General features: G+C 35.9%; 1 protein-coding gene across 1 annotated transcript in view; it reads right to left on the bottom strand.

Annotated features, from left to right (window-relative positions):
* The window catches only part of LOC105034976 (rhodanese-like domain-containing protein 8, chloroplastic), a 51,859-nt gene that overhangs the window by 18,482 nt on the left and 6,129 nt on the right, over positions 1 to 27,248 (bottom strand). Inside the window, 5 exon segments of the mRNA XM_010910344.4 lie at positions 7,171 to 7,262; positions 9,341 to 9,515; positions 10,338 to 10,396; positions 10,399 to 10,486; positions 15,594 to 15,647. Coding sequence (XP_010908646.2) covers positions 7,171 to 7,262; positions 9,341 to 9,515; positions 10,338 to 10,396; positions 10,399 to 10,486; positions 15,594 to 15,647 — 468 coding nt within the window.

Genomic DNA, 27,248 nt, shown 5'->3' with positions numbered 1-27,248 from the left:
CCGAAGACAAGGTAACCCAATCGGATGATCTTCCTTTCAGTTTTCTCTAGATCCTAAGCTTAGATTTTAGACATGATTGCTGCCAAAAATTCTGTGAAAATTTTGTTATCAAATCCCTTATTTTTTCCATGCATTCTCTTGGTTTTCCGCTGCCATGGGTTGTCGTCGGTCATCGGACCCGACCGGCTGTCGCCGTCGGGGACTATCCCTCCGGCCATAGGAGTCCTCAGCTGGGAGGACCACCCAGCTTCGAGAACAAGGGGAGGAAGAGCCCCCCTATTCTGTTAAAGAAGAAAGGAAGAGGATGTTGAGTATAGCTTTCTCTCTCCACTCTCTCTCTATTCTCTCTCTCTAAAAATCTGACTTTCTCTCTCTATCAATTTCTCTCTCTAAAAGTGTCACCTTTTGGATTATGTCCCTTTTAAAATTTTTTGGATTTTAGAAAGACCCTTTAGTCTTGATAGATCCTGATGAACGGATCTTGATCATTGACTATTGGACAGTTACTGATTCCCACTTTGATCGGATCGAGCATCATGAGATCTCATTGTCGATTGTATCGTAGCACCCTACCTTGACTCTTGATTCATAGTGATTGATTTGATGTTCTATATTTGACCGGCTGGATGTCGAGCGCTACCGCATAGCCAGCTAGCCTTTTGAGGATTTAGAATTTTTACTTTAAAAATAATTATGATTAAGTTTGATCAAAGTATGATTTTGGGTATTAGATTTCGAAAGAGAAATTTTTGAAATTATTTGGATCCATTGGAGCATGTGAGGTAAGTAATGATCCATCTTCTCTAGATCTTTCATTTATATAATATTATTTTGCATATAGAATAAAATTATTGATTGATTTATATATGATTTATGAATCTCATGAAAATATATTTTGAATGAAAATTGATATAAAATTATTGTAACTATTTACTGATTTGAAATCATATGTGCATATTTTGATTTAATTATGAAATATGAAAAGAATTTTATTACGAATCAGTTTTAAACTTTCAATCTGGCTATGTTCTGAACCTTGCCAATTGGGGGTTATGCATTGGCACTTTGAGCTCATGGTTCTGTTTCTGATCCCACCACAGGATACAAGTATAGTATTCCAGCCCCACCACAGGTTATAAGTGTGGTATTATGGTCTGGCCACAAGATATAAGTGTGGTATTCTGGCCCGACCATAGGGTATAAGTATAGTATTCTGGCCCCACCATAAGGTATAAGTGTGGTCATAGTAAAAGATTGATAAGTTTAGTGAAATTTATTTTGAATCGAATTTTTGAATACGATCAATTTTAAAATCAGATATATGATTATGTATGTGAATATTTGAAAGATACTGATATTACTGAATTCATATTTTGAAATGAATTGGATTATGTTTATGTACTGATTAATGATAATTGTATTTCGATAATTGCAATTTATATTATCACATGAATTATCTAGTCAAGACAACCATTGCTTATTGGGTTGTCCAGCTCATTACTCTTATTTTACTGTTTTTACAGATTTAGAGGACTAGCTTGATTTGGGGATTCGATATGGGAGAGTAAATTAGAGACGAATTTTGATATTTTGTTTTAAATTAGGTTTTATTGAAATTTGATTCAAGGTTATGGAATCTTATTTTGTAAGATATTTGATTTATTTATTTGAATTAAAGTTGAACATTAATTATTTAAATTTTGTTCCGCTGTTGTTTTATGATATCGTGTTGAGATGCCTTACATACTTATGGAGAGAGTTTTTCATGAATATGCGGCAGTTGCCATGACCCCTAGGCTCACGATCTCGAATTGGAGGTGTGACAATTAATATAGTATCAGAGCATAAGTGGATAACTATGACATATAGAATCAGATATGAGTATAAATGGATAGATACTAGGGACATTGGGACGATAGCTTATATTGATTTTGACATATCTTAGAAACTTAGATTGATACAAGTGCATTAATGTATCGAATCAGATTGGCGCAGCAGAAGCAGTGGTCGGAATTATTTTCAAGTTGATCAGAACAATAATTTCGTTTGAAAGTTAATATACTGAAAGATTAGATTTTAAAATTAAGGAATAACTATTGCTTGAGATAAAAGTAACATTGAATTTTTTAGGGCTTGAGTAAGAAAAATTTCTAGGACGAAATTTCTTTTTAAGAGGAAAATGTAATACCCCATACAGATCTTAAAGCAAGTAGCAAAAAAAAAAAATTAGGCCAGTACATGCAAAGCACGTGCTGGGAAGCCTAGAATTAACATGGAAAGGGGAAGAACGAGTGGAAGGAACTCCCAAAGAGTTCTCTTCCTTTTCGGATTCAAAGTCCTAAAAACATTAGGAATGAAAGCTCAAATCAAATTCAAATTCATCCCTATTAGAGGTTTATTTAAGGGCCTCAATCTCCTTGGTTTTTCATCACCAAAAATTTCCTGTCGTTAGCTGCCCTTTTCCCCATTTTTCTTCTTGGATTACCGGTGATTGAACTCATTGCGGCCATCAAAAGATCAAACCAATCTTTACCGAAGACAAGGTAACCCAATCGGATGATCTTCTTTTCAATTTTCTCTAGGTCCTAAGCTCGGATTTTAAACATGATTGCTGCCAGAAATTCTGTAAAAATTTTGTTATCAAATCCCCTATTTTTCCCGGGCATTTTCTTGGTTTTCCACTGCCATAGGCCGTCATCGGTCACCAGACCCGGACGGCTGTCGCCGTCAGGGACTACCCCTCCGGCCATGGCAGTCCTCGACTGGGAGGAGAACCTCCTAGCTTCAGGAACAAGGGGAGGAATAGCCCCCCTATTCCACTAAGGAAGAAAGGAAGAGGACCTTGAGTCCTCTGTTTCGTGAAAGAAAGAAATAAAAAAGAAGAGAAAGAAGAAAAAGAAAGAAAAAAAAAAAGAAGAGAAAAAAGAAAGATTCTCTCTCTTCCCTCTATCCCTTTTTTCACTTTCTCTCTCCACTCTCTCTTTACTTTCTCTCTCCACTCTCTCTTTACTTTCTCTCTTTAAGAAAATCAGACTCTCTCTACCAGTTTCTCTCTCTAAAAGTGTCACCTTTTGGATTGTCCCTTCTAAGATTTTCTGGATTTTAGAAAGACCCTTTAGTCTTGATAGATCCTGATGAACGGATCTTGATCATTAACTATTGGACAGTTGCTGATTTCCACTTTGATCAGGTCAAGCATCATGAGATCTCATCATCGATTGTATCGTAGCATCCTACCTTGACTCTTGATTCATAGTGGATTGATTTGATGTCCTATATTTGATCGATTGGATATCACGTGCACCGCATAGCCAGCCAGCCTTATGAGGATTTAGGATTTTTATTTTAAAAATAATTATGATTAAGTTTCATCAAAGTATGATTTTGGGTATTAGATTTCGCAAGAGAAATTTTTGAAATTATTTGGATTCGTTGGAGCACGTGTGAGATAAGTCACGATCCATCTTCTCTAAATATTTTATTTATATAATATTATTTTGAATATAGAATAAAATTATTAATTGATTTATATGTGATTTATGAATCTCATGAAAATATATTTTGAATGAAAATTGATATAAAATTATCGTAACTGTTTAATGATTTGAAATCATATATGCATATTTTGATTTGATTATAAAATATCAAAAGAATTTTGTTACGAATCAGTTTTGAACTTTTGGCCTGGCTATGTTCTGAACCCTACCAATTGGGGGTTATGCATTGGCATTTTGAGCTCATGATTCTATTTTCGGCTCCGCCACAGGGTATAAGTGTAGTATTCCGACCCCTCCACAAGATATAAGTGTGGTATTCCGGTCCCGCCATAAGGTATAAGTGTGGTATTCTGGCCCGACCATAGGATATAAGTATTATATTTTGGCCCGACCAAAGGGTATAAGTGTGGTATTCTGACCCCACCACAGGGTATAAGTATGGTATTCTGGTCTAGCCACAAGATGTAAGTGTGGTCACTGGTCATAATGAAAGATTGATGAGTTACGTAGAATTTGTTTTGAATCTGATTTTTGAATACGATCGATTTTGAAGTCAGATATATGATTATATATGTGAATATTTGAAAGATACTTACATTACTGAATTAATATTTTGAAATGAATTGGATTATGTTTATGTACTGATTAATGATAACGTATTTCGATAATTGTAATTTATATTATCACATGAATTATCTAATCAAGATAATCATTGCTTACTAGACTAACTCATTACTCTTATTTTACTATTTTTACAGATTTAGAGGACTAGCTTGATTTGGAGATTCGATATGGAAGAGTGAATTAGAAGAAGACTTTGATATTTTATTTTAGATTAAATTTTATTCAGATTTGATTCACGATCATAGATTCTTATTTTGTAAGACATTTGATTTATTTATTTGAATTAAAATTGAACATTAATTATTTAAATTTTATTCCACTGTTGCTTTATGATATCGTGTTGAAATACCTTGCATGCTTATGGAAAAAAAATTTTATGAGTATGTGGTGGTTGTCATAACCCCTAGGCTCACGATCTCGAATCAAAGGCGTGATACTTTTGAAGAATAGATAAGTCTCAAATCTACAGTGTGAGGATATTGAAGTAAGAGTGCAGATAGATAGTTATTAGTGAACAGGGGTACCGAGCATGATCGATACCAAAAGTTACTTGAATGTCTACTCACTTATTAGAGACTTACTCGATGCTACAGTAGTGTGACTAGTCCTTTGACATATGGTGCCTCGACGATTCACAATGAGATTGCTGTAATTTAACTATACATACACTTGGTTCCTAGCAATATAGGCCCTTGCGATGCATGTTGACTATAGTAGGTTCATTGTAGTAGCGTGTGCATCTATATAGAATCTATCACCCTTGTTAGATAAGAGAGATAGTCCTATATAATTTATGAGATTAAGTTCAGAAGATCTTGGCCAGGACAGTGTGAATAATAAAAAAAGATTTCCAGCATTTTCATATCAGAAACTTAAGTCGAATAAATTAGACATATGATAGATGATGGGATTTGATAAGTAATTCCATAACCTCCATCTAGTCGGAACTCGCAATAGGACTGTATCATGCGGTAACTGTACCTAAACGTTCATCCATTCCATTCTGCTGGAATGCCACTACATCCTGTTAGACGTCACTGATAGATTATGAGACTCATAAAAATTATCTTAATGATCGATAATTCTTATTGGGATGAGTAGAATTATTCCAACTCATTGAAAAGAGTTTCAATGATATTGTTGATGGAGATCATAATATATCTCACTATCAAACAAAATAGAACCTATAGAATCACCACATAAGAGGATGTGTCTGATCAAATGGTTGGATTTAAGTTGACATATCAAAGATTGACAATGTCAAAGAGTTGACACAACCAAACTCAAAAGCAATAGGACTCCTAACAAACTTTGAACGATCAAAAGTTGATCCGTCAAAGTTTGATCCATCAATGTGATTGATGTACAGAAGGACTCCTACCCCAAGAGTGGCGCCATATTATTTTGTTACGCCATATGGAGGTGTGCGTCCAAGAGTTGGATGCCCCAAGGCTAACGCCCAAAGCCCAAGAGTCCTTGCGTAAGTCATGACATGTCAAAAACTTGTTGCACTAAGACTCTATGTGATAGGGTTCACATTAATTATAAGATGAGATCAAATCTTATGCCTAAAGAGGTTATGCGCCTAATCTCTCCCATGCCAAGCATTCCTTACGCCCCCTTGTCTCGTGCCCTCTTGTTTCACGCCTAACCACTTCTCATGCCCGAGGAGTTGGATGCCCCAACCTCATGGCCCCTCATATCTCACATCCAAGGAGTTGGATGCCACATCCTATCTTACATGGAAAGGTTCCACGCCCAAGGAAGGGTGCAAGTCAAAAGAAAAGAGAGAAAAAAAGGGACTACTAGATTTTCTTGAGAAGGGAATTAAGCAAAACTAAGAACATCCCTAATCCATTCCTATGCGAAAAGTGATTTGCGAAGAGAAAAAGCTTAAAATCCTTGAGAAGAATTTTTAGTGATAAAAGAAAAAAAAATCCGCCATGAAAAGAATCTTTGTAAAAGAGCTAGCACTCCGATAAAATCAGACATTCTTGATCAGATCAAAGCCTCATGTGGATACCTTTAGAGATCGAATGTTTATGCGACTTCAAAAGAACCAAGAAGACATCCACGATCATCAGATTACAGTGTAGATCTACCTATGCAAAGGTGATAATTTGATCTCACTTCTTATAGTAATCTTAATCTTAATAACTATGAGGGATCCAGATTGATTCGAAATGAGATTTTTGCATTTTAATTAAAAATTAATTCCATATATTCCTTCTACTGCATGTATCAACCCCTTTTCTAACACTAGGGAATCAAGGCTTTGAGTCAAACCCTCTGACCAGTCCAAGTCTTAATTAAGGACTCTTGAACGTGCATGAGGAAGCATTAGGGCTTCACAACTCTTGGGCGCCAACATTCACATGAAGTTTCTTGGGCATGATCCAATCATGCATGAGGAGAATTATAATGCCACAACTCTTAGATGTAAGGAGTCTTTCTGAGTGTCATTCACATAAATGAATCAAACTTTAACAGATCACTTTTGACCGTTCAAAGTTTGTCAAGAGCCCTTTTGCTTTTGGGTTTGATTATGTCAACTCTTTGAGCAATCAAACATTTGATATATCAACCTATTGACTCGGATTTAAACTGAGTCCAGTCAAAATAAATCCAACCATCTGATCAAACACAACCTCTTATGTGTGTGATCCCATAGGTTTTATTCTCTCTAGTGGTAAAATCTAAATTGATATAATTCCATTTATAAAATTCATTTACAAGAACAAAAAGATCTGGCTTCCAACTTATACAAGTTCCACAGAACGATGAATTGAGGCTTGCCCTAGTGGTCATACCCTTCTACTTAGCAACCAATGGTGGGCTTCGAATCTTAGCGGGTGCTTTTCCCAAGTACCGGAACATGGGTAACTAATGTAGGTGGGTCTCCCTCCCTTTCTCTCGAGAAAAAATAATTCAAACAAAATAGTAGCCTAGAGAGTTGTATTCAAAGGTTTTATTACTTTACAATTAAAAGAACTAAAAATCAAAATTAATTGCTCATCCAGCTACATTCTCGGGTAAATAATGATCATACCTCTTCGTTAGAGAGCCCAAAAGAGGTGCTTCTAAAACAATCCACATTAGGTCGTTGGGCTCCTTGAAAATGGCCAACATCCCACTCATAGCCTGTTCATAATCAATTACAGAAATAGCTGAGCACTGTCATGATAAAAAAATTGAGAGATTTTTACTTTTGTTACCCTACATAGAAAGGTACATATCAAATTAGATTATATTACTCAATTAGAAGGTATGAATGAAAAATAAAATATGAAAAACCAAGTCCCAAGCTCAAGTATTTGGAGGAATGCTTGCTATGTATGTCTCTATGGATAAGCTTGTTTCATCCAGCCACCCCAAATGAAAATAAATAAATAAACTCTGCTGATCTTTGTCATGGACAAAAAGGAGAACAACAAGAATATCTTAAATCCTGCTTATAGTTGAAATAATGATCAAAGCATAAAATCAATATTAGTTCAATGTGGATTTGGTATAACCTATCAAGTATAATCATCATCAAATACAGGTAGGAGTTACAGAGGTTTGTGCAGACCTAATTATCAGATCAAGAAACAGAAATGAAGTCAGTACCATTTAATCATCCCAGCTTAAAACAAAAATGACTTCGAAAGGACTTGTGAATCCTGAACCATTTTCTTATTATTAATTTGGAGCCTCACATTAACATGGATAATGTTCCAAATGTACATTGTAAATGTTGGAACGAACAAAAAGAAGCACTTCTGAAATATCGTTTAATCGAAACATGGAATTTCCAACACTTTTCTGGAATTTCCAACACTTTCTTGCTCTTCCAGTTGGGACCTCTCCTACCTGTAGAAGTGCAAGGAGGGGAGTTAACATAACTCCGCAACAATCTTTAAATGCCACCATGATGAGCCTTTTGGTTGTTTCTTCTGTTATGGGTCAAATTTTTATTCATGTTTTCTACTAAGAATTTCTGCCATTTTAAGCTCAAAACAATAATTGGTTGATCTTTATACAATTAAAATGATAAACATAATTAAATGACAACAAACTGTTTTAAGACTTGACAAACTAGAAGAACTGGAGAATAGTCAGAATTGAAGTAAAAAGCAGGAAACTGGTTCCTCCTTCACTTTTGTGTTGCATTTCATACTTTTGCTGCATGTTTGATAACTTAATGAATTTTAGCCAACCTTGAGAGACAAGATAGCAATGGGAGAGAAGAAACTCGATAAAGAAAGCATCTAGTTGGGGCTTCCATGGGGCTCAAAATGCAAAAAAAAAAAAAAAGAAGGATTAGGAGGCATGGTTCTGCTTAGAAGTTGAATTCCCTAAACCCTATTTCATTGGGATCTCATGATCTCAAGTTTCCATAATCAGAAGGATTCTTCCCTCCAATTGCCAACCTTGAGAGACAAGAAAGCAATGGGAGAGAAGAAACTCGATAAAGAAAGCATCTAGTTGGGGCTTCCATGGGGCTCAAAATGCAAAAAAAAAAAAAAAAAAAAAAGGATTAGGAGGCATGGTTCTGCTTAGAAGTTGAATTCCCTAAACCCTATTTCATTGGGATCTCATGATCTCAAGTTTCCATAATCAGAAGGATTCTTCCCTCCAATTGCTAACCTATTCTCAGTGGTAACAAGCATCTAAAAAGACTAAAACGCCCCTTAATTTCCATTATATTCATTATTCTATAATGAAAATACAAACTCTTTGTTTTGGCACTAACAGAAATGCCTTTGCTCATCCAGATGGACTTAAAGTTATGGATCAAGATATGAACCATGTGATTACAAAAGTTCAAGAACATTTTGACTAGTTCTCTCCTTGAATTGGTGCCACATTTTCATCCAGGCCGCTTGAAGCAAGACAACAGCAACAAAATCTAGAAGGCCACAATTGGCAAGTGGGGAGGCTTACCTTATTGGTTAAGCTCAAGAATGAATGTAGATATTATAAGTTTCTTCTAGACCATGAACACATCTAAATTAAAGTGAAAAAGGAGCTATCCTTTAATGTGTTATCAAATTCATCATTTATGACGATTTTAGATATAATATACTGAATTCTTCAGGGCAATTATACCTGACAGCTTGCATATATGTGCAACAGAGAAAAAATAGAAAAAAAATCATGTGTTTTCTAATTAATTTGGTTATGGACGAAAATAATTGAGCTTTCATATCAAATTGCAGGTACTCAAAGGCAGTTACCATTTCTCACATCCAGCAGTAGAAAATTCCTGTTAGAAACCAAGCTATCTGCTTTCCCTGATAGTACATCTGCACTGGTCATAGCTTGCAATCTTTTCCTCCATTCAGATGGAGATAGTGGTGTAGCTCGCATCATGGGGTTCAACAAAGGAAGGTGTGCAATTCCTCCTTCCAACTGAAGAACATATTTCAACAGCTTTATAATTAACTCTCATTAATTACAAGATAGGAATAATAAGAGGAGATTGGAAATGTGCATCAAAACATACAAGAGCCTTGTACAATGTCACCAGAAAATCTTTGCTAGGAGATGAAATGCAATTTATCTGAATGAATGGAGCAAATTCAATAGGAAGATATGCAATGTGTTTAAAATGACAAAATTTGTAAATGAGTCTTTTGGAGTATTGAATAAGCTAAGGAATATGGGTCCAAGGCATAAGGCATAAACATCATGCATCTCCTTGTTTATAAAAAAGAATACAATAAAAAACAATCCAAAAGCATCAGTAAATGATATGAATCATATGATATGAATGTTAAATTAGGACTTGTTTCCGAACAAAATATATATGATTAACATTGCATCAAATGCTTAGGTTCAGAACAAATATGATTAATATTTATGTGAAGTTTTAAAGTGTGCTGAAACAAATCCTATCACACCTAAGCCTCACAGAATAAATAGATGAGCCATCACTTGCATTACATTAGATCAGAAATGATAGAAGGCTATTGTCAATGTGTCTATGGATAGGCATAGAATTAGGTAGTTTCTGTTTCACATGGGCCTCCTTGTGTGATGAATATGCATCCTTTAAATAACCTCACCCACTTGCCTCAAGGCTTTACTACAAGATATGTGTATGGCATGATGCAAGGAGAGCCTCTAAAGCTTTCTAAACAATAATATGCATATTATGGAGTATAGACAATTGAATGTCTCAATAAAGAAATAAAATATAAGAAAAATAATTAAAGGAACATCATTGCTTGCCTGTACAAGTGAAGGTTTATACCGCAGTTTCAAACGTGGAAAAGAATGCCCATCAAAGATGGTGAAGTCTGCACCAAAATATCAGAAAACCTATGATCTTCTTTAAGCCACTTTGCATATGCCAGAGCATCCTTAGCTGGACCACTGTACTGCAGAATAGCTGAATCTTAGCATTAGAATAAATTACACCACAATATGCTTGAGGCATTATCAAGTTTACTTGCATGTCAATATGATCTGAAAAGTGTTGATGTAAAGTAAATCTTTGAAGCTAAGATAAACTATGCTTAAGATACAATTTGTAACATATAGGCAATGCATCATGACTTGTACCTTTTCATAAGTTTACTGCGCATATGGCTAGATGATACTAGCTTCCAAAATACCTCAAAAAGATACCACTGGGAGATTGATCACCATATATAATAGGGATATTTATATTAAAGATATGAGAAAGTCAAACAGCACAGAAGACCTTTAGAAATTTTGAAGCTGATTCATGTTTTGCAGTTTCTTCAATGAACCTGAATTTTATCACAAGGACTGAAATCTCATATTTACCAGCCCCATACTGACTGGAATGTTCTGTATCAGACAAGTGGTTGTACCACCGGTATGCCTTACACCTCGGTTTGGTTGAACCAGGCTCATACTGTCAGTAAGGGAATGATCAAAGTGGCTTGCACCTGAACAAGTGCCAAACAAACTAGTACAGCATGGTATTTGACCCAAAAGGCCTTCAAATACTATGTTTTTTTTTTCTTACCATTTAAAGGTGGGAATAGTCAAGGATAGACTGCTATTACTAATAAATAGATAGACAAACTACTAATACAAGCTTGCTTACATAAATATCATTCAAGTAAACCATTTGCATAAGATATTACATGTAAATAAGGAACAACCCCTTATTTGAGTGCAATAAGAATATACAAAATTTCATATTTTTTAAGAATAAAAGTTGAATTCTTAGCTTTAATTCAAATCCCAAATTTTTGGTTTTGGGCTAAGGTATTTTCCAAATCTTAAAGGCTCACAAATTTTATTCTACACAAGTATTGCTAAAACCTAAATATCCTTAAGGGAAGTCATATCATATTCTCCTAAGCATCTCGCGTACCACAACACTAAAAAACACTTAATGCTTCTCTAGAATAGAATGACTAGGAGATTGTAATTAATATAATTACTGTATTTATGCATAAATGCAACACTGAAATATAAGTTAGCTGCCAGAATCAGGAGTAGGTGCAAGTGTGGGTGTGGGGAAGTGAATAATTTAGAAACACATTAATGAAGTGCTTAGGAAGCAGGTGTGGGCTACAAATTCCACAAAGATTCCAAATCAAGTGCATCACACGAGCTAGAAGATTCCAGCTACTAAAGGCATGCAGCTATACCAAAGTGCATTACTTGGTACCCTTTTGTCAATATGGCATGCAATTGGTGCATACTGCATACCATATTGGTTGGCATTTGTATGCCCCAACACCTCCATAAATGAATCTTAAGAGTCCCAAACAAATTGCAAAACAACATCAACATCCACCAGACTATCATGAAAATGAATACAATTTTCCTACTTAAATAATGCTTTCAAACCTCAATTTAGTCAATATTGAAACATTTCATATAAATGTTGCAGTTTCTAAGCCCAACAAACCAAAAAGGGAGGTCTTACGTGTTTATGCTATTTTATTATTTTGGACAAAAGTAGTCCACTTTGCTTCGAATATGTGATATTAGGCATGACTAATAGGCTTTTGTCCAAAAACATAAAATTCATCTCTAGCCTCTAGATAGGTAATTTATTTACCATACATGATTCAAGATATCATGATTGTTAACTGCAAACATGACTAAGGCAATCATTTTCAACATATATGTTTTTGAAATTTAACAAAATATTTTAAATAATCAAGAGTATGCTAAAACTTTGAATACAATGTGTTCAACAAGAGTCCTCAATAAAATTGTTGTATCTTTCTATTACATATTCGTCTTATCATGTTTTGAGTTGATTTTTCTGTTAATATTTCTGTCAACATCAAAATCCATTCAGACTTAAAGCATGATCTACTCTTCTATATTTCTAGATTTTGTTCTTATTGCCCCATCTGATTTTCATTCCATATTGCTTCTTCTGTTCCACCCTTCAGTTTGATATCAAAGGTCTGAAATACAAAAGTCATGCACGAGGAGCTGAGAGAGATACCAAGAAATATTATTCAGGTGAAAGAATGATTTGGTCTCAAAACATCAATTCAACAGATTGTAAACAAACCAGTGTTGCGAAGCTGGAAACAAGAGCTCTATCAAAATTCTGTAAGAAGATATGTAAAAACATGAATATTCTACTGTTGAACTACAACCAACATTAGATTGAGAATAGAAGGCAAGGATCAATGTGCAGCAAATCATACAAACCACTTCTGTTGAACATATAATTATTAGCATGATGAAAATTATAAAAAGCCAATGATACAAAAGAGTGGAAGACATATGATCAAGAAAGGGGCTGCTTAGGATGTAAACTTTGAGTTGAGTTTTTCTCTTTTTTGAAAAAAAAGGGGGGGGAGGGGTGCGCTCTCAAACAAGACTAATGATGAAATAGATGACCTACATAGCTATATTAACAATTGCAAGGTCAAGATACATAGTGACCATGGTAGTGTGTGCTAGATCACAATTTGATGTCCAAGACTAATTTCAGTGATGAGTTTAGACTTAAACAGACTCCAAAACTTAGCATTTCACAAGTCCTCTGCTTCTCTTATTATCAGAAAAGCATTTCCTTTATATTGAACTTAGATTTTTAAAAAGACATCAAAGCTTCAGGATGCTAATCCCCAGGACATTGAGCTGAATCCTTTTGACACATGTCTCACTATATCAAAGCTCAGCTCTTATAGACATTTAGATTGACATTTGTTAAAGCACAATCCAATAGAAAATGGTACTTTGAGCTTGATTTTAACATTTCTGTTCTGAAAAATAATTTTGTTATTCTTCTAGTAGTGCAAAACCAAGAAAAAAACACAACAAAAGGTCCCAAAATTAAGATACTTTAAAATGATATGTTATCTATTTATTACTATTTATAATTTTCTTGAAATAATAATTTTTTTTTTTAACACTTTCCAACAGAAACATCCAAAAGTGGAGCTGGACACTGCTGAATTTTCCAGAGCTGAAACTCATTTGATTCAACCAAAACTCAAACCATCTACAGAACTTGCAAGATGCACCATAATAATAAGCTAAAATTATACTCAGCAGTATCTAGAGCTATCATATTTAATCACACCAATTCATCGTGAATTACTTGTTTAACAAAAAAAAAAAGAAGCAACATACGGAACTTCTGGAAAGGTTGATAGATTGTCAAGAGTGAACTATAAGGATCTAAAGTCCCATTTAAGTAGGAGTATCTTCAAAATGAAACTTTAGTCGATAGATAAACAATTTCACTAAATTGTATGCATGAGAAGTCTGAATCTAGACCCTCTAAAAATTAAGGATGGACATGTTTCTACCTCCTTGATGTTGTTTTTGATGGAGGCGGCAGGTAAATCCACAAAAGAGAAAATATGAAGCATAAGGTTTCTTATATGCACATGCTTCCCTTTTTTGTTTCTTGTCCACACATCAAGTTTATCAAACAGACATTCAATATTCTATAAAACCAGATATACAACCATAAAAATTAGAATAGAAATATTAACACAAGCATGACCAGCACCATCAAGAAACCAAGTTGTCCAACCATCCAAGTCTAAATAATCAATTGACAGGAGAAGGATTATCATCTTATACAAAAACGACATGAGCACCTAATGGCAAAAATCTGTAAACTATCATAAAGAAATGGTCATATACTTTATAATATTTCATTCTGTTATTTCCTGTACTCTAGTAGAACCCAAAATTATATTCATAATGTTTCCATACTGTTTGATAATTTTTGGAATTTTCTAGACTGCAAAACCATTATAGATTTCTTTTTTGTTTTTCAAATCACAATCATGTCCATGGCGATTAAATCCAAATCACAAATTTATGAGCACATGTAGCTGAACTGATGAAATTTCACATTATGTTACAAGAGTTCTTCAAACTGCCTGAAAAATTTAGTGCTAATAAAAATAAACATGGTAGAAGTATGAATAAGGCTTCATGGAAGGAATTGTGTACTCTCTAGAGTCCGTGTTTAGTTTTAGTGCATCCGAGCATCAGTTTAAACCTGTTCCCATACATCACTTTTAATGTCATATTATCTTCAATGAAAGTTTCTTGATGTGATTTAAGAATTTAATTACAATAATAGGTATCATTTTGTGAAAGATAAAAACAGACCCCACAATGGTAGGAGCCTTAAGCACTGGCCTAGATACCATGTGTTTGAAATATGACATTGCCTCTCCACATGCGAGGGTAAGGTTGCATACATCTGGCTCTTCCTAGACCCTACAATCGTGGGAGTCTCATACACTAGGACACCCTTTTTTAGGTCTCATCTCGAATATGGCTTCTAAGAAACTTGGTAACTTGTCTTTTTCTTACTCTAATGATGAATAATAAGAACGGACGAGATCTCGTTGGTGGACCTACTCACTTATGTATTGTGAAGCCACTTTATATGTAATTATTTATTACCTATAGAACTTAAATAGATTAATATCATGATTATTACCAAGCTCTCAAATATTAACTATTAATTGTTTCATTGAATTTTTTATCGAATGTTTGTCTTCAATCCCTTACACTTGAGCTTTTAAGGATCTAATGATTGTGCAAGGTAACCCTCATAGTAAACAGCAACCTAAAATTTTGATCGTTTACAAGAAACTAGTTGTAATGACTAAGACCTCACCCAAAAAGACTTAGTCAAAAGGTTTGTCTAATTCCTTGGCCCTATATAAGAACCCAAGTCCTCTCCGGAGCATAAACAATTTGGGGACTAACACAGCGCACACAAGCTCTCACAATGAAGAGGAAATATTAGAGTGAATTGCCAGCATCTCAGCTAATGACTCCAAAAAAATTTAAACAATCTAGATGGGTTACATTAGAAGGCCTTGTAATTTTTTTAATTAAAAGTACTTAAAGAAGATTTAATACTTAAAAAGAAAATCTATCTTTTACGTTGTTTTTCTTTTAGCAGTATAGGTGGAAGATATAGGAATTCTAGAACATTGGAATTGAAATCTTTAAGTCTTAAATTAAAACCAGATCATGCCAATCATAGATTCATACCTGTGCATTAATCCCTTGCTCATTCACATATATGCGGCCACATATGTCATGTTCCTGGAGAAAGTCAACAAAAAAATGGGTCATTCACAAATATTAAACAACATCGTGATGTGGGAAATTTCATTGTGAAGCAGAGTGTTAATATTTAACTCAGTTAAAGACAACAAAAGATATTAATATATAAACAGTTATTTATATTGTTTGTTTCAAAAAGGATATAGAAAATTAGAAATAACTAAATAGATTTCATCTAGTTGCATTATAAGTTTAGTGGGAATTTTAGGGGAATTTGAGATCAGCGTGGCTTGATTTAATCCCTATTGACTAAAAATTCTTCAAGGCCCTTGATTTCTACATGTGCTTAATCCTTGGCAGGGCTTTAAAACGGAAAATTATGTAAACACAAATAATCAAATGCCAGTCAAACAAAAGATCAAGCATTAGGTTGCCCTAAAATTTAATAGGAATTATAGAACACAAATACTTGCATATACTATTTGATAGAAAACACCTACATGACCAAGAAATCCAGGTTATTGTTCATGATTATAGGCATCCATTATTGCCACAAAATCCTACACGAACTCGGTTGAGAAAACTGGGAGAATGACGCAAGTGCCACTTTCAGTTTGTACAGATTCAATACAGCTGTCAAGTTAAGTTTCAAGCCTTTTCAAACTCAAAATAGAAAAAAAATCCTGATAAGGCAAGCATTTTTACAATCTATACTGAATTGCATTTTATTCTTGATTCATTATTTGCAAAGTACCAATGTCTCAATACCGGACACCCTACCAATACAATGCTGGTATAGTATCGATACACCCAATAAAAGGGTCAGTTCAGCATATCGAGACTTAGTATACCTCCTATACCGAGTCTCAATTTGGTACCACTACATTACGGTACGCCCGACATCGGTCAGTACACATCGGTGCAGCAAACAATAGTATCAATAGTAACACATGCTTCAACATATCAGGAATATCAATAACTCAAATCCTGTGAGATGATGCAGGGACTAAGCACATAGAAATTTATTTAAAATTTTGATATAATTGTATGAAATATGGATAATGATCTATTGATTTGAATGTTGACTAGGTATCAAAGTTTGTAGATGTTGATGCTAATTTATAAAACATAGACTATGCTATTTTGATAACCCACATTGCTTTATAGATGTTTTCTTATATATATGTATAAGAAAAGGGCATCCTAGTGCATGAAGCTGCTGACACTAAAAGCTTTGGAGAGAGACAAACATATGCAACTTTACTCCTGTTGGTATATGGGACGCCCATGATGTATATGGGACTCCCATGATGTAGCAATTTTTTGGGTGGTTATAGTAACTACCCAACCCCATTTAAAAGAAGCAAAAACTGCAAAGAAAATGGGACAATACATTCTGAAAACAAAATAGAGAGATAACTCTCTGGGATTTCTAAGATTCAAGAGTCCTTCTTTCTTACTCCCCTATTCTTATAGGCTCTTAGATTATGAAAAGTTAGTGTCTTCATGTTGATAACACTGCAAACTAGCCAGTAAAGCAGCCAAAGATCCAGTTGGGCCAGAAATATGTAAGATTGGATTTGACTTAGAATTTAATTTCATTCTTTATTGGTATCAGAGCCGTTTAGGTTGTTTTTTGGCATGATTTAGTATGTTAATAACTGATTAGTGAATAATTTTTGTGATTAATTGGCTATTTTCATATAATTTTGTATCATAGATTAAAAAATTCGTATCTTACTGTACACTGAATTATGAAATGAATTTTTGTATGCAAATAGTTTATGATATGTAGGTTATGCCTGCAAAATTTCATAGTAATTTGATAAGCCGTTTGAGAGATTAAAGTTTCAAATTTCTGAAACCGTAACTTTAAATGGGGCATAATTAAAAGTCCATTCAGTTTCAGATTTCATGCTTTATATGGTTGGATAGAGCACATCAATAGCTTTAAATCAACGTATAATTCGAAATTTTTGGACATTGGTAAAGGGAGATATTAAAGATTGAAAATCAGGGACTAAAATGAATAAACTCTGAAAAATGGTTGAAGAAGACAGCACTGCAATGGTGGGCCTTAGGCAGAAAACCACAGTGGGGCGGCTATGATGGTGGGCCTCAGGCTGAAAATTACAGTGGGCCTTAGGAAGAAGAAGAGCCATCCCGTGGCTCTTCAACTTATTAATAAAAAAAAGAAAAAAAGAAAAAAAAATCCTGCACCTCATGGGATTTGAACCCACGCCCTACTGCTATGATAGTGGGCCTCAGGCTGAAAACTACAGTGGGCCTCAGGAAGAACTTATTAATAAAAAAAAAAGAAAAAAAATCCTGCACCTCATGGGATTTGACCCCACGCCCTACTGCTATGATGGTGGGCCTCAGGCTGAAAACTACGGTGGGCCTCAAGAAAAAGAAGAGCCATCCTGTGGCTCTTCAACTTATTAATAAAAAAAAAAGGAAAAAAAGAAAAGAAATCTTGCACCTCCCATGCCCTACTAGACCAACACCTTAATCTAGCACCACAAACCAATTCAATCAACTCATTTTTGTCTTTTAAAAAGAGTTACAATAGAAATTAAAGTATATGAAAAGATACTTTAAATATAATAGAAGAATAATAACAAAGACTTTATGTCCAGACTTATATCTTGATATTTGGGTGCCTATATCATATTTTTCCTAATATTTTATTTTTTCTTTATTTGTTATAGAAGAAAATGGTAATTGTGAAAGAAACCCCATAGTCACAAAAACACTAGAGTAGCAGGCGCGAGTAAGGAAGATAGTGAGATAATTGAATGAATATAGAATGAAACCCAACATTGATATGATTGAGCATGTCAAGACAATCAATGAAAAGATACAATATTATATTTGCAAGATTTGTTATGAATGAGAATCAAAAATTCTTAGTATTACGAGCTACTCTATCTGACCTTTGGCAACATCTATTAGATCAGTTTTGGGGGTCACCTAGACCATATAAAACATATTCTTGGTTGGTGAAAGCTTTTGTGGAAGAGTACATGATAAGGAACATCATCAAATCAGCAATCCTCTCATTAAGACCTATTTTTCGCCATTATGGGCATATTGACCTGGGCACTTTATGTCTATCAAAGATGACAGGATTTTTTATCGAAATAATATTAATTTTTAAAAAAAATTATCAAAATAATGTCCTTTCAAAATTATTTACCAAAATACTGCCCAAAATAAAGTCACCCTATGATAGGACGACTTTTCATGCTGACTCACCAGCCTTACCGCCAATGGCAGTTGGAGAACAGGTGGACGACAGTATGAGTCACCTTATCGTAGGGCGTCTATATGGGTCGCCTTATAATAGGGCGACTCTATAATAGGGCGACTTATATTATAGGGTGACTTTGAAACATCCTTCTGTTCTAGCCACTAGCACAGCAGCAACTTGGCACGGGTCGACCCATAGGTCGACCCCTGTTGTGCTACAAACCAAAACAGAGAGCTTATTTTCATAGGTACAATAAAGGTCGACCCATGGGTCATCCCCCAATGCAGGGATTGTTCCCTTTTGCGTGCCAGTCCTAAAATATCTATCCCAACGTGCCATCCAAAAGGGAACGACCTAATGGTCATCCCTTCATATCCAAAATTGATTTCTCTCAATTTAATTTTCGAAACATTCGAAAAATATTGTTTGTATCTCCAACTTGATGAAATGCTAATTTTGACATTCTTTATGCATTTTTATCTATTCAAAAATTCTTAACTTTCCTGAGATATAAATTTAAATTTCTCTAACTTTGTTTATAATTAACATGACAGGATATCTTAAAAATGATGAACAATCCCAAACTCCAATCATATAACCTGTAACAAGCTCAACAATTAATTTTTTGCACAACCAACAAAAATTGTAACATGTGCATTCAGATTAAAAAAAATTATAACATTAATTTCAAAATAATGTAATCCAATAGTTGATGATAACAAATTTTTTTATCAAAAAAAATATGTACAAATATCACAACTATCGAAAGGCGTATATATCAAGATACTAGGACCTCCTTCGCATCCACCTCTCGTAAACGTGTGTCACCTCTGGCCGCTATTGTGATGGCTCAGACACAGTATCGACCAGTGGGGAGGGAGGTGCTGGCGTGGTCAACGTATCAATATGTGCCTGACGTCTACCTCGAAAAACTCTCAATCGACCCCTACCTCTAGCCCTCCCATGCGGATCGATGTGCTGCTCATTAGGTTGGTACGACGTATCTCCCGGCTCGCTCATCCTCTATGATATAAATACATCATCTATAGGGAGGTCGAAGTCCGAAAAATCAGGATATGAGGTATGCTAGGCATATAATGAGGTACTCGGATCATCCTCCGATGGCACAATCTGAAATCGTCTATCCTCTGAGACAACTCGCATAATGTCGATAAGACCGTCTATAATATCGGCAAGTGCTCGATCCTTGCATCCAACAGTAACCAAATGGAAGTCGCTCCTTGTCCGGTGGTATAGCGACGTGATCCTCTGAAACTATCAGTATGAAAAAGAAAACAAATATTATTCATAAGTATAACAATAACAATATAATAAAATGAGATAAAAGCAAAATGTACTTACCACAATATCCATCATGTTGTCCGAAAGACGGAACCTTATCTCGGGCCGCTCACTCATCAATGGTGAGATGAATCACCTAGTGATGCTCTTGTCCACTACAGATATGGATCATAATAATCCATCATAGAGAGCATGGGTGGACCAGCCACAATCAAATCCTCCCGCAGCTCCTATGCGTCAATATGCTCTCGATGCTGTCGAACCCAATCATGGCAATACTGTCCTTATCGATCCAAACTGTGGAGAGCATCACGAGTGTCGCATGGTGAGGGGATGCTCTAATACATGCCAAACTATCGCATCACACGTTCCGAACAATAGATCTCCATGATGTCGAAGCAAATAAAAGGTGCTTGTGTCCTCCATACATGCTGATCTGATCGGCATACCTCGTGCATACCTCTACATAATCTCATCATCCGCATCATCCGATAAGTGGTGGAACGTATCGCGAAGTCAATGAAATCTCAGCAAAGATCCCGACAACATCACCTCTGACGGTCTAATCCCAAGTAACTCCTCACATAGATCTGACTAGATAATTTGTGCAGCACCAGTGATGGCAAACCCATGCACCCATAATCCAAGAAGAACGGCAACATCCTGCAAAGTGATTGTCGCCTCCCCGACGCGCAGGTGAAAAATATAAGTCTCCTGACGCCATCGCTCTACCATGGCTGTGATGAGGGCCTAATCAAACTATATATCGCAAACTCTAAACATTCTATAAAAATCTATGGTATGAAGATACTCCCGGATCCTCTCATGTAGCCACCAGATGCGCATGATGGTCGAGCCTCTATGTCTACAACATAGGGGCCCTAAGTCCTTTCTAGAATATATCAATCACTGCAGTATCGAATCTAGAGATACAGCAGGTAGGATCTATCGGCCCCGGATGAACATCCGAGTCTGAACCTATCATGTCTAAGGCACAAAATGAAAAGATGATCTTACTACTAAGAAATATCAAAGATGATAAGCAACACAAATGATACATAGGATTGTTTCATAAATTTTTTTCAAACATTTACACGACATGATTACATAACCAAAATATTTTAAAGAAAACACAAATGATACATAAATACAATCTATATAATATGAACAAATACATAAATCAACGTCGTTGGGGGCATCTTTGTCGATAGTGACCTATCTCCTTACACAATCCACACCATACAATATTTTGGCACTCCATTGCATCCATATTATTTCGCATCCTCCTCGATTGTAGACGTCCCTTTCCATCTCATCTTGTGGATAGGTGCGGTATGAGTCTAGGTGCAGTCCACTCAAGCTAATAACGTGAATTCTCTGGGGTAAGGTTTGCTGTACCGGTACCGGACGGTGTGCCGGTGCCGGACCAGTATGGTACCGGTACCGTACCGTACCGACACACGATACGCCTAGACGTACCGGTACACAATATTTTTTTCGATTTTTAAATTTTTAATTTGAATTTTTAAAGTTAATAATTGATAAATACAACCTTAATATGGCATTATATTGCATATTATTGACATATTTGGGTTCAATTTGGAGTTAGATTGCGGTAAAAGACACTTGATCCAAAATTTCAAACATATATTTATTTATATTATATTTCAATTATGTCATCTTAAAACTAAAGAAAAAATATATAAAATACGCATTAAAATGTATCTAAATATTTAAGTACAAAGCACAATAACTGATATACGAACCTTAAGATGTACTCTGCATTTAATTTTTTGTCGAATGTCTGTGATGCTCGTAGATGTCTAGATCATCAACATAGTCTGAAGGGATATCAGTCCAACCCTCTAGCCAAGCTGCACCGTACTCTCGAATATTCATCATCCCATAAGGCATCCTCTTTGAATTGTAAGACATCTCAGATCTCTCGTTAAAATTCTGACTCTGAGAAGTATTCTCGAGATGATGGTACGGTTATGGAGGAGCCCATCCAAATATGCAGTAGTAAAATCTGATCCGTAAGATGCTCCAAGCTGCATAGGGTAGTAACCACTAGAAGATGCCTCGGATGCACCATATGCATATGAATCATAAGGTGGCTGTGGATAATAGGATCCATAATACGAGAATGATCCAGATACATCCATGGACCCTACTCCACGTGTAAGATCGTCTGCAGTATATATATAATTAAAATATATGCAAGTATAACAAAACACGATAATTTAATGATAATTAAAATAATTATATATAATTTTAAAATTATTTTAATAATTATTTTAAAACTTATAAATTCAAAATAAATATGTTATATGCTTCAGATAATATTTTTAAATTAACTAAAATATAACACTATTTTTATATATTTTTTATTTTATAATTAATTTTTTTAATTTAAATAATTCAAAAAATAATTTTTTAATTTCAAATATTTTAAAAAAATTTTGAGATTAGATTTAAGTAGCTTGAATCATTCTAAACATGATTTCCAAACTCTGATTTTTTTCTCTTAAATTTATTTTTTTAATTTTTAAATGAATAAATATATAAAAATATTTAAAAAATATATAATTAATAAAAATTAATAATTTTGATGCCATCATGTAGATCTTCCAAAGATCTATCACATATAATTAAATCATATCAAAATCATAAGATTTTAGCATGATTTTCTCTTATTGTTATTTTACCTCATTTTTATCCTATTTCTAACAACAAAAATAAAAATAAAATATTTACTAACAAAATAACAGATTATCTTACCTCCAACCAAAGATCAGCCTCTTCTCAAATCACTCCTCCAATTTCACGAAATTTTGCCTTCTTTTCTAATTTTTTAGAGATCTCAACGATTAAGTTACCCACGGCCATGGGTGTTCTCTGAGAACTCTCAAAGAACACCGAAGGCACCAGGCCCTCCCCCCATGTGAAGTGGGCCACACCCATTTCTCTCCCCCCTCCCTCCCCCCTCCCCCCAACCACATGAAAAGGTCCCCATCTTTCCCCCTCCCCCCTCCCCCATGTGAAATGGTCCCCTGGACGGTACGGTTCGGTTCACCCCGAACCGACGGCGAACCGAGCTATACCACCCAGTTCCGGGTGGTATGGGCCCGAACCACACCGAACTGGGCGGTTCGGTGCGGTTCGGGGTCATTTTCCGAAAAATAGGCCCGAACCAGACCGATAAGGGACCGGTCCGGCTCGGTACGCCCCATACCGGGCGGTTCGGCCTGATACGGCAAACCCTGCTCTTGGGGATGGAAGGTGGTGCATATGACTGCTCATAATGTGCAATAGTATAACTACCGTCAACAAATTGCTTCCAGTCCAAGTTTTCACTGGCACATACAGTAAACAAATGGAAGCACGAATAGTGTAGTAACTGCCACTTCCGACATATGCATGTGCGCTCCCCTAAGTCGATTATCTGTGTATAATCAGATTGATCGGGGCTATAATACCTTCGTCTCAATCGAATCTCATATAAATTCAGTTGGTTATTGTACTTAACCATACCATGCTCCATAGACTTTGGCTGGTGTCCATTTAGCTTTCGTCTAATCTTATCTGTGAACATCCTGTCGGCCTCCCTTCTCCGTGCTACTATTGCATGTCTAATCTTATCTGGAACACCTCTATGTTTAGCTCTGTCATAGGAATTTTTGCAAAATCTACTATGGCCCCTCATTAGCACGACAAACTGCAGCTAGCCAAGGACCCAAGGTGTTATAAGACTCCATCCAATCTCCAAACAGCTCACCCATAACAAGTTATTTAGCTATCCATGTCTTCCTGTAAGATGCCTCGCACTGTCATGTATCACGTACATAAGCTTGGCAAGCTGATATGGAAATGGATATCTCTGCCCTAACTGATCCTCTAATGATATTAGCAATCATGCATGCATCAAGCTATAGATGATCTTGCATCACATCTGTATTCAAGCATGTGTGTGGCCTTTTATATACCATATTCTCTCATCGCTGCATCTTGGTCCGAAAGAATGTAAGGAGATATCAATTGCAAGTATCAGACTATTTACACATGACGCTCTATTTAACTCTATCTGACTCGACGACTTTAAAAGAAATGATGGGTGCAAATGGCATACTATTTCATGGTACGTTGGATCTGTTATTTCGATCCGAATACCATTCCCTTTCTTAATTCTTCATTTCCATAAAAAAATGGATGTTCTAGCAATGCTCCATGGGATGCGACCTCATCGTCGTCGGACGCATCAACCAGCCTAAATTCAAGAACAAGGAGAGCCTCGTATGGTGGGACATCCTCTTCCACACTGGACTCCCCACTATCACTGCCATCAAACTCCGCATCATTATCCTCATCTTCGTCATCAGTAGGATTAGGATCATAACTAACAGTGGTTTTATTTTCGAATAAAGTTGCATTGTCCACTACGATTTTCAATCCTCCAACCCGAGCATGACATGCATGTGGCTGATTAAGTGATATAAATTTGTTAGCTTCATACTCCACATGCCCCATGATAGCTGCCACATAACTAGAATCAGCCCCCGCATCATCAAATGCGGCATTACTCCAATGTTGATACGTAGCCTCGTCCCTTACCATGCACTGATGACTATCAGTTACGGATGCTGCTAGTCCACCAATGGTACATGCAGGGATGCCTCCATACTCATATCCAGCTTCATCGGCCATTAGAGATGCATCAAGTAGAGATCCCCCATGCCTGACTACGTAAGTGGAGCAGATACAGGTTGAGACATACTCACATATTATTTATCACCATTCGAAACTCCTACCGCTACTGACTCAACAAAAATTTCAACTGCCAGAAAAATCCCCTATGATGGGATGCCCAAGACGATATATATTATCTGATCATCTTCAATAGGTACAACCAAATATTGTCCAGTCGCATGAATCGAAAATTTACACATTAGAGAGGAAGGGAGAGGCTGTCCGCACGCACGAGGGGGAGGGAGAGAGAGGGAGAGGGCTCCTTGCTCGGCTGCACACACGAAAGGGAGAGGGACAAGGAGACGTGTTCGGCCTCACGCATAAGAGGATGAGGGACAGGGAGATCTGCCCGACCGCATGCACGAGAGGGAAAGAGAGAGGGAGAGGGAGAGGGAGACAGGTCATCCGCGAGTGACACATGAGAGGGAGGAGAGGGTGATGGACGCACAAGACGGAGAGGGAGACGGAGATGGGCGCACGAGAGGTAGCAAGGTGACTTTGTATGTGATGCGGGCATGCCAACCTGGCGTTGGATTTGGTGAGTCCGCAAGAAAAGTTGCCCTATGATAGGGCATCTTTTCTTCGGACGGTACTTTAGTAAATAGTTTGGTAACAGCATTATTTTGATAAAATATTTTAAAATAAACATTATTTTAGCAAAAATTCCAAGATGACACATAAGTGTATCCTTAAAGAAATTAATAAGTTTATCCCTAGGAGAGTTTGATACTTTCATCGTTAGTTCTTTGTATTAGAAATGTATTTATTTTAAATATTTTATTTACTGTTATAATGCATATTTGATATGTAAATAGATGGATGTTATTTTTTATGTATGAAAATTCATCTATTATTTAGCATGCAACTTTAAATTTGAATATATATGTTGTCTTTATTATTAATTTTGGTGTATGCTTATTTCAAGTGGGAGTTCTAAATAACTTGAACACTTGTAATGTTTTTCATCTAGAATTGGTATTTTGCTATAATAGGAGTAAGTTTGTGATAATTGACCATTAGGGTAATAGACGATGATTGGGAACATAGTGAACTTTCGACTCTATGCCTTATGTTAAATTATCATAGATTTATTATATCTCATTGGCAAAATCAAATGTATGTTGTGTTTGGGTATTGACATTATACATGTATGTCTCTTTGTACTAGATTTTCCATGGCATCGAAAATTATTATTGCTGACCTGAATAAAGATGAAAAGCTAAATGGTGATAATTATAATATTTGGCATGTGAAATCCAATATGTGCTTGACAAACAAGAAGTCTTAGAAAACTATACACCATGAAATGACAGATCCTGATGAGGATAATTCTACTTAAAGTAAGAGAGACCAAGATGCATACTGAGCTTGGAAAAAGGTGGATTTCACAGCTCGAGGCATTCTAGCAAGCTCAATGAATGATGATCTGCTATATGAGTACGAGCAGTATCCGACTGCTTATGCCATATGAAATGTCTTGAAGGAAAAGTTTGGATGCACATCGGTAATCAAACTAAGGCAGCTCACAATCAAGTTTGACACTTACAAAAAGTACCCCAATCATACAATTCAGCAACACCTAAGGGAGATGTCAAATATGATTATTGAGTTGAAATCAGCTGGACATTTTCGCTCCAATCAGCAGCAAGTGCAAGCTGTGATCTGTTCCCTTCCTAATAACTGGGAGTATATGAAGGTTAATCTGACCCATAATAAAAGCATCAAAATCTTCACCGATGTTGCCCGTCATGTGCAACTTAAAGATGAGCACCTTGTAGCAGCGAGGTTTCCTGGCAGGCCTTTGTGGTCGAATCTAGCTCCCAAAGGGCTTCGGGCTCTAAACGCAAAAGGTACTGAAACAGGAAAAGGAAGAGAAAAGAAGGTGGACCTACATCCAAGAAGAACATGACCAACGCAAGAAGAAAGGTAAGCACTTTGGGAGAAAAAAAGATAGGGCCAAGATGAAGTATTACAATTCGGGCAAATTGAATTATTTTGTTCGTGATTGTGCAAAAGAAGATAACATCTAGTCTTGCTTCTCGATAATATATATATGTTTCTAGCTCAATATTGCTTACTGAATCTTATCCTTTATAGATTGTAGACTCAGGAGTCACAGATCATGTAGCTAGAGACTGAGGAATATTTATTGAGTATCGTCGAATCCCAGCTGAAGCAAGATGGATTTACATGGAAAATAATGCTAAAATTGAGATCAAAGGAATTGGTACTTGCAAATTGGATTTGCATGGTGATCGATCATTGCTCCTACATGATATCCTATATGGACTCGAGATTCAATGAAACTTGATCTCTGTAGTTGTTCTTCTGGGTTTAGG

This window comes from Elaeis guineensis, chromosome 4 (assembly GCF_000442705.2).
Source record: "Elaeis guineensis isolate ETL-2024a chromosome 4, EG11, whole genome shotgun sequence".
Classification (NCBI taxonomy): domain Eukaryota; kingdom Viridiplantae; phylum Streptophyta; class Magnoliopsida; order Arecales; family Arecaceae; genus Elaeis; species Elaeis guineensis.
Note: the sequence above shows the minus strand (reverse complement) of the source record. Positions and strands in the feature narration are given on the sequence as shown.